Raw genomic sequence first — 11,443 nt, forward strand, 5'->3', positions numbered from 1 at the left:
AAGAACTGCACTAGGGACAGAGACCATTACTTTTTAAATAAACTTTTTACATGTATGAGCATTATTGCCCATCTCTATGTTGCATACCGTATATGTACTTGGTGTCTGCAGAGGCCAAAAGAGGGCATGAGATCTCCTGGGACTAGAGTTACAGATGGTTGTGAGCTGCTACCATGTGGGTGCAGGGAGTTGAACCTGGGTCCCCAGGAAGAAGAGCCAGTGCTCTTAACCATTGAGCCATCTCTCGGGCCCTAACTTGCGTTCTTGTGGGGGTTTTGTTTGTTTGTGTTGTCTTTTTTTGAGACAAGATTTCTCAGTGTGGCTCCGGCTGGCCTGAAACTTGTTCTGTAGACCAGGCTGGCCTCTTGTCTGTGCCTCCCGAGCTCTGGGATTAAAGGGAAGGTTCCCCACCACACCCAGCTTTGTCTTGCATTTTCATTGGGTTTGAGTAACACACAGTGACAGATGAGAATGGTGCGTAGGAGGTCTTGTTGTCACTGTTTGTTTTAAGAAGCTGGGGAGACTGCTTTGTCTGTAAACATGCGTGAGGAGCTGGATTGGATCTCCACCAACCACACACACAGTCTGGCAGTGGCTGCTGCATGTGCTCGTATTCCTATGTTGAGGGCTTGGGGAACTGGTGAAGTTGGAGAGCTCACTGGCCAGTCAGCCTAGTCAAAAGCAGTGAATTTCTAGCCATGTATGATCATAAGTGCCTTTAATCTCAGCGTTTAGGAGGCAGAGGCAGCTGGCTCTCTGAGTTCAGAGCTCTTAGACTATGTAGCAAGTTCGAGGACAGCCAGAACCACATCATAGATTCTGTCTGTAAATAAATGAATGAATAAATATTAGTCTCTGGGTTTGTTTTTTTTTTTTTTTTTTGAACAGGGGTTTCTCTGTGAAGCCTTGGATATCCTGTTACTCTCTGTATGTAGACCAGTCTGGCCTTGAACTCAGATGTCCGGGGTTTCTAACCTGCTTTTAACCATTTAGTTCCTGGATAAAAGACACACACACTTTTATATCTATGATATACTTTAATCAGCACCAGAGTTGGACAAATATCTACCCTCTATGCTATTAAAATCTATTTCCTATCAATAATTCTAGGTTATTAATTAAAATATCTGAATTTTTTAAAGTTGTTTTTTCTTTCTTACAACTTTATTTTTTAAAAAAGAGAGATACTGTAAAGAATTTTTTAAAGCATTTTGGTATAAAACTATATGAATATATTTTTGTCAGTACTTGACTTTTTTTTAAAGGTTTGATAGTATGCATTGAAATCTTACTAGTTACCATAAGCATAAAGTACATGTAAGATAAAACGTAACATGAAAATAGTCAAAGTTTTCTTGGTGTGTATAGATTAAACAATGACTTTTAATTACCAAAAATTGCCACAAGGCTATCTTCTTAGCTCTTGAGTTGTTAATGATTTAAGGTCTGAGTGGGTGCTATACACTTGTTGCTGTTTTTTTCTAAGAAGGACTGAGGCTTCCACTTTTTGGTCTTTCTTTTTTTGAGCTTCATACGATCTGTGAGTTGTTTCTTGGGTGAACTGTGTGTATTTTATATGAGTTTATTAGTATTGTAAAGTCCAGCAAAACAGAGATCTGTCTGCCTCTGCTTCCTGAGTGCTGGGATTAAAGACCTGAGCCACCACCACTGCCTGGCTTATACATATCTTTTTAAAAGAAGTCCAGGAAGCAGGTACCAGGCAGAGATTAGGATGAGGTCATCTAGACACCTAGAGATGCACAGTCCAGACAGGGGTATTATCATGTGCCAAGGACCTGAAGTGAGGTGGTTAGGGAAGGTGTCCCTGCTAAAATAAAGTCAACTGAAGTCAGTAGCACACAAAAGCAATTCAGTTAAGACCTGGAAAGCCATATGTAGTGGTTTAGGCCTGTAGTCCTAGCCCTGAGGAAGCTGCGGCAGTAGGATTGCTGTGATTTGAGGTCATCTAGGACTATATAGCAGGGTTTAAAAAATAATCTGAGTGGTTGTGTGTGCTTTAATCCCAGCTCTAGGGAGGCAGGGGCAGTCAGATCTCTTGAGTTTGAGGCCATCCTGGTCTACAGGGAGAGTTCCAGGACAGCCAAGGTTACACAGAGAAACCCTGTCTTGAAAATAACAAAGTTAAGAACACTTAGCAGTCACCCGGGATTAAATCCCAGCACCTAAATGCCACCAACAGCCATCTGTAACTAGTTCTGGGGAATCTAATGCCCTCCTATGGCCTCCAAGGGTGCCAGGCATATGGTGCACACATACACATGCAGGCAAGAACGTCTACACAAAATAAAGTCTTTTTGTTTGTTTTTAGTGTTAGAGGCAAGGTTTCTCTGTGTGGCTCCGGGTGTCTCAGAATTCCATATGTAGATCAGGTTGGCCTCAGAGATCTACCTGCCTCTGCCTCCAGAGTGCTGGGATTAAAGGCATGCACCATCACTGCCCCAATAAAATAAAAAAATATTAAAAAAAAATAAGACAGGGAAACCAGATGTAGTGTTGTATACCTTTAATTCCAGCACTCAGGAGGCAGAGGGAGGTGGATCTTTGTGAGTTTGGGGCCAGCCTGGTCTACATAGTAAGTTCCAGGACAGCCAAAGAGATACAGTGAGAACATTTTTGAAGGAACAAAAATAAAATAGTGGCTAGAGAGAGATGGCTTGGCTTCTGTCTGCTTTTCCAAAGGACTTAGGCTTGATGAAATCACCCACATGACTGCTTACAATTGTGTGGATCTCCAGTTCCAGGGGATCCAACATCTTTCCTCAGAGAGAACCACACAAGCAGTACACAAACATAATGTAAGCAAATGTTCATGCACACAAAATAATCGCAGCTGGAGCAGCACTTGGAGGGCAGAGGCAGGTGAGCTTCTGATTTCTAGGCCAACCTGGTCTACAGATTGAGTTTCAGGACAGCCAGCAGTCAGGATACATAGAGAAACCCTGTCTCAGAAACAAACAAACAACCACAAAACAACTACAGAAACAACCAACCAATACCAAGATAGTTATTTCCAAATAAAGTTAAAAAACAAAAAAACCCACAAACAAACCTGGAGTATCTGGGGTCCAGCACAGTGGCCTGGCTTAGTTAACACGTGAGAGACCCTGGGTTGTATCTCCCAGCACCACACACACAGGTATGCTGCAGGTATGAGGAGCAAGGGGAAAACCATTGCTTTGTGGCTGCCTCATCAATGAGTGGAGTTGGAGATACAGCTCATTCCAAGTGCTTGTCTAACACCCTAAAGGCTCGGATCACCAGGCAGCATTTCGGTATCACCAGTGAATAAAACCAAGGGCGCTACATCACAATTTGGGGGAGGAGTAGAGAATGACTAGAACATCATCAAGAAAGTCTGGGAGGCTAGCCTCAAGGCTAACGGTAGGTAGGCAGGGGTGGAGAGCCTGCCTGGTCCATTTCAGGGGTCACAGGCCAGTCAGCGCTGCACAGTGAGAAAAAAAAAAAAAAGGCTAGAAGAATTTCCAAATCGTCTGGCTAGAGACAACACTTCAGTGTTCACCATTTATTGAATGCCTGCTATAAACCAAATGCTTTAAAGACATAGTTTTGTTTATTTTTGTCTTCATCCTCACACAAGTCCATCCACAGGTCAGGTGGTGGTGTTTGGGAAACAAAGCCTCTTAAAGATGCTAGGGGTGGGGGTGGGGGCGGGTGGGAAGCAACAGCCGCTGGGAGAATATGGACCCCTGATACCACCAGCCCCAGTGGGAGATACATACGGCTGGTCAAATGAGCAAGTGGGCTTTCTGCAGGCCTAGCTAAGCTTGTGCAGACTCTGGTGGTCGCCAGCATGCCCAGTACAGGATTAGGTGTCCGTAGGGGTCCTGGTCCCAGGGTCTCAGTCCAGACTCTCTTCCTCCTCTCCAATAGGGCTGGGCAGCCAGGGTGGCGCAGGAGCCCGGGGTCCCGGGATCGATATGGTGGTGAAAGATTCAGGGGTTGGCCCCGGGATGGGGGCAGGCGGTTCAAGACATGCGGGAGGCTCCAGCTCAGGCTCCCGCAGGCTGGGGTCGAGCAACGGGTCTCCACAACCGCACTCGACGCCTCCACCATCCGCCGCGCCTGCACAGCCGCAGCTAGTTGCGGTGGAGGCCTCGGACACGCAGCTATTCTTACGCCTTAACAGCGACAGGCGCCGCCCCAGCGGACCCACAGTACCCGCCCCCGCCGGCAGGAGGCGCTGCAGAAAGTCCCCGTGAGCCTCTCCCAGCGGGCCGTCCACGCCGTCCAGCCGCTGGAACTGCATGTCCTCCTTAGCCAGCCTACAGGATGGACAGGGGTCATCACTAAGGCCTTGCTCCTTTGCATTGTTGAATTACTTCATTTTAGTTTTCTGCACACCCACCCCCCGCCCCCTCGCCGCATCAGGTTTTGGTCAGGCAACCCTGGCTGTCCTAGCACTCGCTTTGTAAGCCAGACTGGCCTTGAACTTATTGAGATCTGCTTGCCTCTGCCTCCCGAGTCCTGGCATTAAAGGCAAGTGCCACCACCACCTGGCTAGTTTTCTGGTATTTTAGTTGTTATTGTCTCATTTTTGAGCAGAGGGACGGTAGATTAAGGAAGACAGGATTGCCTAGGAGTAGGAGAGGTTTCAAAGGAGGAACACTCCTTCTCCCTCCCCACCTCTGTCTGTGTTGTTTGTTCTGACAAAGCCTCACTACCTAGTTCTTATGGACCTGAAAGTCACTATGTAGTCCAGACTGACCTCAAACTTGTGAGCAAATCAATCAACCTTCTGCCTCTTGTCTCCCCAGTCCTGGGACTGACTAGAGGTGTTTGCTGTCCCATCCAGGTCATCAATTTAACCTCTGTCTGTTTAGCGGTGTTTGAAGTGGAAACTAGGACCTCTTCCATGATAGACTAGGCCCTACTCTCATCCTGGCTTTTCTCTTCTTAATCCACAAAGCAGGATTCGGAGCATCTAGCTCTAACCACCCTTATGTGAAACTAAGGACCTAGCCCTGTCTTCTGGCGCTACATCACTCACAGCCACAAATCTAAGTCTTTAGCTCGGTCACAATCTCCAGCTGATGACCAGTTCCCACCTTGATGTAGTTGCATAGACGAACTCCTGATACCCTCAGCAACACCTCCTGAGTGTTAGGGTTCTTAGTGTGACCCACCTTTCCAGGCAAAATTGGTTACTAGATACTGGAACCCCCTTTCCCTACATTGACCCACAGACCATAGCCCCTTCTAGGCCTGCAGAGCCCTAAGCCACACCCACCCCGCTAACTCACGCTATATCAAAGGTGGAGCCCTGGAAGGAGGGCTGCTGAAGCAGGAAAGCAGTGGCTGCGGTGTAGGGAGCGCGAGCTTCTGCTGCATCCCAGTAGAGATCTTTCTCCAGCATGGCCAAGTCGTCATACATCTCATCTACGGCCAGCATGGACACCTGAAGATGCGGACAGGCAGGCAGGGTGGGTGGAGCCCTCACAGTGCGTGATCAAAAAGTGAAGGGTGTTTAGGGTGAGGCCTAGGAGGGTCTGGGACCACCTTAGAAAACTCTTAGGTGTGTGCCCATCAGGAGGAAACGCTGACCTGGAAGTTGCGGTCGATAAGAAAGTTGGTCTCAAAGTCGTCGTCGTCCTCTCCGAAAGGGTTAATAAGCTGCTCTGCTACCTGAGTTCAGAGAAGAGAGGCAAGTGGAGCTTGGTGGGTCTGTCAAATCCCACTGTTCCGTTCCTGCCCCAGGGCCCCACCCACCTTAAGCCAGCCAGCGTAGAAGAAGAACTGCAGCAGGGTGAAGATCGGTATGCAGAGGTCCAGGGTGTGGTCTTTGTAGCCCTGTGCGGGGTCTAGGAACTGACGGCCGATGAGGCAAGCCAAAAAGTAGCTGTACACTGCGATAGTGACCACCTAAGGGCCAGGCAAATGGAAGCCAGATCACTCCTAGCTGCCCCCCCAACTCTGCGCGCCTCAGGGAGTCATGGGAAGATTGGGACTACCATTGAACGTCAGGATGATTGAATTGTAACAGGCTTTCAGTTCTTACACTTTATATATAATTGAGAAACCATCTCTCGGACTGGAGATATGGCTCAGTGGTTAAGAGCACTGACTGCTCTTCCAGAGGTCTTGAGTTCAAATCCCAGCAACCACATGGTGGCTCACAACCATCTGTAATGAGATCTGATGCCATCTTCTGGTGTGACTGAAGGTACAGTGTAATATATATATTACATTATATATATATATATATATATATATATATATATATATATAATCTTAAAAGACAGAAAGAAACTATCTCTCTATGTAACCTAGCCTGGTTTCAAACTCTGGACTCTTTTACCTCAGTTTCCCCAATGCTGGGAGTTAGTACAGCTGTGTGTACTATGAACACACTTCCATTTTCCTTTATGAGGAATAGGGCCTCCTATGTTGACTATAAATGGAGGCATGGAGAAGTTACCTGGGTATAGACGAGGGGTACGCTAATCCAGTCGTAGTGAAACAGCATCCCACATTTGCTCCGAAACACATTCAGCTCCTATGGGTAGATGCGGGTCATGTAAGGGGTTGAACGCTGAACTTGTGTGAGGATTAAGTATAGGGTACCCCGATGGAGATGGGTCACATATTATGAATTGGGCGAGTGTATCCTGGAGCTGGAAGGTATTTGGTGACAGCGAACATCCGGGTGGGGTTACCATGCATTGCAGGGCTGCCCACGTGGAACTAAACGCACCTGGTAAGGGTGTTTGAAATACTGCTTCACGGGGGAAGTGGGAGGTGCGAGGTCAGCCACCCACTCCAAGGCGCACAATTCCTGCTGTTCTAACAATGACTTTCTCTCAGGCTCACCTCTAGCAGTAACTTAAGGGCACTGTTGTCGCGGATGCGCCCCTCTCGCCGCGCCTGCGCTGCCAGGCTCGAGAACCACACACAGGGCACCCAGTATTTGTTGTAGGAAGAGTTCAAGTTCTCGAACTTCTTGCGCTCTTCTCGGGTCATAAATCCTGGGGGTGAGGGGTAGGGGGTGATCCAAGGTTACTCTCACCGCTCTGCTGTCTGGCCCTGCCAACCTCTGGCCAGAGACTCACCAGCCTCAACCACGTGGTCTATGGTGGGGAACCGTTTGAAGACGGCTGTGCTAACCGAACGAAGGATCAGCACCGCGGAGAGCCCTGCATAGCGCATGAGCGTGCGCCGGTACAGGCGGCCTCGGTCGTCTCGCCCATGCACGGTGCCGGCCACTATGCACATGAGTGCGTCCGGCAGAGGCATGCATAGGTACTGGTTCCACCAGCGATGCACCACCAGAGTCACGTAGAAGCCTGGGGACAAGTCGGAGATAGAAACTCAGCAAGGATGCAGGGGCTAAGAGTGTGGGAGCCCAAGCCGTGGAACTGGTATGAAACAGGGTTTGTATCAGCGACACTTGGAAAAGGCTGGTCACCCTGACCACACAGGCTATCTGGTCTGAGAACTTAAGCCCTGAAGCCAGAGACTGAAGCAGGTTGAGATACCCTGAGATAGAGAATTGTGGTCCTAATATGGAAATGGAGAGCCAGGGGCCACAAAGGTACATTCCTCTGACCCCAGAGAATCACTGGGCTTGTGTTATCTGCACTGGAAACAAGGCAAGGACACAGGTGTGTGTGCAAAGGTGGAATGTATGCCGGGGACATCTAGATACATTCACCACAGCAGCCACATGTGAACCAGGAACTTAAAGAAGAGTTTGAGCGTGGCTGGGATGGCACATGACTTTAATCTCAGCACTTGGGAGACAGAGGCAGGAGGGTCAGCCTGGTCTACATAGTGAGTTCCAGGACAACCAGGGCTACGTAGAGAGACAATGAGAGAGAGAGAGAGAGAGAGAGAGAGAGAGAAGCCTGGTTTACATAGGAGTTTCAAGTCAACCAACCAGGGTTACACAGTGAGAGACCTTGTCCCAAACAAAAAACAAAAATACAAAGAAACACCCCCAAACAAAACAACAAAAGCCAAACCCACACAAAGAAAGAGTTTGGTCCTCTGTGAGCAGGAGAGCTGGGTAGGCTGGTCATCGCATCCACGCGATGCAAGGGATGTGAAGTTTCTGTGGGGCTCGGGGCCAGGCTGGATTTGAGTGGAATGATATTTGTTTCCTGGAGGGAGGGTGCTTAGAATGTGTGGGGTTGGAGCAAAGTAATCTGATGCAGATACAATTCATGATAAGTCTGCAGGTGAGGTGATGCTCCCAAGGGGGACACCTCAGGGGGCATATTAACCAATTGATATCCAGTGTCTCAGGGTGTAGGGCCATATGGTTGTCTTCCAGGTGCGGATTCAGAAGTAGGAAGCTCTGGAGGTTAGATTTGAGTGATGTGTCTGTCTGTCTTAGAGGGGTAGGAATGGGGTCTCCAAGAAGCATGGATGGAAAACAGATTTCTCCCTTAGTAGGAAAGGATTCTCAGGGGGCACAACCTCACCAAGTACGAAAGAGACGGGGATGAGGCTGGCGTACTGGTCGCAGTATATGACAAGCTTCTCGAAGTAGCGCTTCTGGTCTTCTGCCAGTAAGAAGCTGCGGGGTAGGTAGGGAATGCAGTAGCTACAAGTCTCCCCGCCACTCCCAGTCCCTTCCACAGGGCTCAGATCCCCAGCCCGAACGCCAAGTCTTCTCACCGATAGGCGGCGCTTAGAGCCATGTAGAGTCCCAGGAAACAGAGCAGCTCTCGCCACAGGAGCTTGTAGATGCTTCCGCGCCACAGCAGCAGCAGCTGCGAGAAACCACCGAAGCGGGCATTCGCTACCCGGGCTGTGTAGGTGACGGTCATCGCTGCGCCTGGCCAGTGTGGCCAGTGGAGTAGGGATTAGCCTGTGTCCGGGCCTATGAGCCAAGGGAAATTGCTGGGAGGCGCTGATCCTGGAAATTTCAGTTGAAGGTGGAGATGCCAGCGAGAGCGCACCAGGTGATATCCAGTGTCTCAGGACCCTAGCGTCTCCAGCGCACGTCCCTTGGGCAGTCTCCACGCACGTCGTGTTTCCACCCCATCCCACCTCTCAATTCCCCGGGGCCTGGCTCTTTCTCGAGTTCCCGTCTCCCAGTCATGCTGTCTTCCTCCTCTAGACTACTGGTCCAAGCCTCTTGCACTTTTACTGAGGTCCCTTAACTTCCTAAACCTTTTTGGCTGAGTTTAGTCACTTTTTGTCTTAACTCTCCCACACCCTCATCCCTCTCACCTGTACAATACTCAATCTTCTTGACTTCCTGAGTCTTCAGCTTCTAATTCTCAGAGTTCAACACCCCTCCACATACTCGTTGCCCACTCTCCCAAGTTTGGTTTACTCTGTCCCCGCAGAACTCAGTCTGAGGCTACTATGCTCCTCATATTCAGCATCTGAATAGCATCTCTAAAGCTCCAGGTCCCCAGCCTCCCTTCCTCCCGATAGGAACAAGCTCACTCCAAGGTCCACTTAATTCTCCCGCTCTGACACCTCCAGTCTTTCTTTAGATCCTCCTTAATGTTTCTTCCTTTCTTGCCGCCCCTCCTAGCCTTCCACCCTGCGCCCCAGGAGTCCTACTGAAAGCCCGCCCGCCAGGGCTATTTATTCTCCCAGGCATGGTCCATCTCACCTGTGGCAGTACAGGGACACAGGGGACAGAGACTGAATGGGAGGGTGTCTTCCGTATTGGGTGGGGCTGAAGTCAGACTGTTTGGGAAAGAGCTGGGGAGTGGGCGTGGGCAGTCCCTCCCAAGTCCATCCTCTTTAGTTGAGTTACAGCCTCAGAACTTTGTTTGGAGAAGGTCTGCCAGTTTGTCTCCTGGGCAGTGGGGTGGGGTTGGGTGGGGTAGTGGTGTGTGTGTGTGTGTGTGTGTGTGTGTGTGGTTTGCCGTGTACTTTCTTGCTCCTCTTTGTCTCCCTTCCTCCTGGGGAGAAGGTCCAAGGTGTCTGGGACCTAGAGATGAAAAAGAAGAAAGAAGAAGCCCCCCCCCCTCTCTCACACACACACACAGCCCACCAAGATACTTCAGTCACCTATGATCACAAGCTGTCACAAAGATGCACGCCGCACTGTAGACGCAGACACACATTTAGCTTTTCTTACCACAGTGGCCAATCTGCACTGTCACGGAGACTTTCAAGGTCAGCCAGTCAGCCAGGTATGCGAGAGCTAAGACAGAAGGATTATCATGAGTTCCAGGCTATCCTGGGCTACAGAATGAGACCGACTCTCAAAAAGTCACTAGCTGAAGAGATAGCTCAGTGGTTAAGTATCTACTGCTTTTGCAGTTTGTTCCCTACACTCAGCTTGGTAGCTCACAACCACTTCTAACCCAGCTGCAGGGGACCTGAGGTCACCTGTACATAAGTGCAGGTGTCCCCACACATGCAGAGACACATATAGACATGAATAAAAATGTAGGGCTGGAGACATAGGGTTAAGAAGTCACGTTGTCTGTATATTCAGAACTTGGTACCTAAACCCACACTGTTGCTTACAACTGTCTGTAACCCCGGTTCTAGGTTTGTTTTTTGAGAAAGGAGTCCTGACTGTCTTGGAGCTCACTATGAAGACAAGGCTGGTCACAAACTCAGAGATCCACCTGTCTCTGCCTCTCGGGTGTATCACTACCACCCAGCTTGAAATAATAATAATAAAAAAAAAAAAACCAGAAAGGAAGTCAAAGTACAAAGACACCTCCAAACTCACATGAGAAATGTGGGGGGCCCTCCCTCAACACTGTGGAGTAGCCTGGGGTAGCCCTCATGTCAGAGGAGGCAAAGACATTTGCAAGCACTATAGGTCTGGCTTAGAGGAAAAAGACTTTCCAAGCATTGTGAAGCCCTTACTATGGTTTCATCAACTAAGACCCCAGTGACCTTCACACATCTGTACAGTAATATATCTAGGCAGGCATGGGGTCATATGCACATAATTCAAGCATTTGGGAGGCTGTGCATTCAAGGACAAGGTAATCTACATAGTCAGGCCCTGCCTAAAATTTAAAAAGAAAAAGGAGATCCTTTCTTTCTCAATGCTTTCTCTGTTATGTATGGCTCTGTGCTGTATGCAGAAACATCCAGACATATACTTAAGTCTCATACTCAACAACGTCCTGAACACACAACCAAGGACATAAACCCTTGTCCATACACTTGGCACTGATTCGAGACAGATATTCTCCAGAGACATGCCAACAGGAGGGCCACTCAGCTTGGGCACAAGGAGCGTTCTCACTGCTGTTTCCAACCTCAAGGATGTCTACAAATACACAGGTATGAGGGGCAGAGGCCCAGACATTAGATCTGGTAGAGACACTCTAAAGACCTCGAATGGCCCACTGCAGCACAACCCGGAGGCCCATCTGGCTAGGACGCAGTGTTCCCAGGCTGGCAGATGTCCGCCCCACCCGGGTAAATTAGGAACCAGCTTGGGCTGGCCATTCTTGGACCCATATCTCCG

The 11,443-nt window shown here is 49.1% G+C and overlaps 1 protein-coding gene across 1 annotated transcript; it reads right to left on the reverse strand.

Annotated features, from left to right (window-relative positions):
• Positions 1-3,880: 3,880 nt before the first annotated feature.
• BEST2 (bestrophin 2) lies at positions 3,881-8,810 on the reverse strand (the record flags this gene model as incomplete). Its single annotated transcript, XM_080936644.1, has 9 exons — positions 3,881-4,304; positions 5,283-5,437; positions 5,584-5,664; positions 5,749-5,901; positions 6,458-6,535; positions 6,850-7,004; positions 7,089-7,322; positions 8,463-8,557; positions 8,659-8,810. 9 exons carry the CDS (start codon positions 8,808-8,810, stop codon positions 3,881-3,883), a joined length of 1,527 nt encoding a protein of 508 aa, XP_080792770.1.
• Between the last annotated feature and the right edge of the window lie 2,633 nt (positions 8,811-11,443).

This window comes from Micromys minutus (genome assembly GCF_963924665.1).
Source record: "Micromys minutus genome assembly, chromosome: 24".
Taxonomy (NCBI): Eukaryota; Metazoa; Chordata; class Mammalia; order Rodentia; family Muridae; genus Micromys; species Micromys minutus.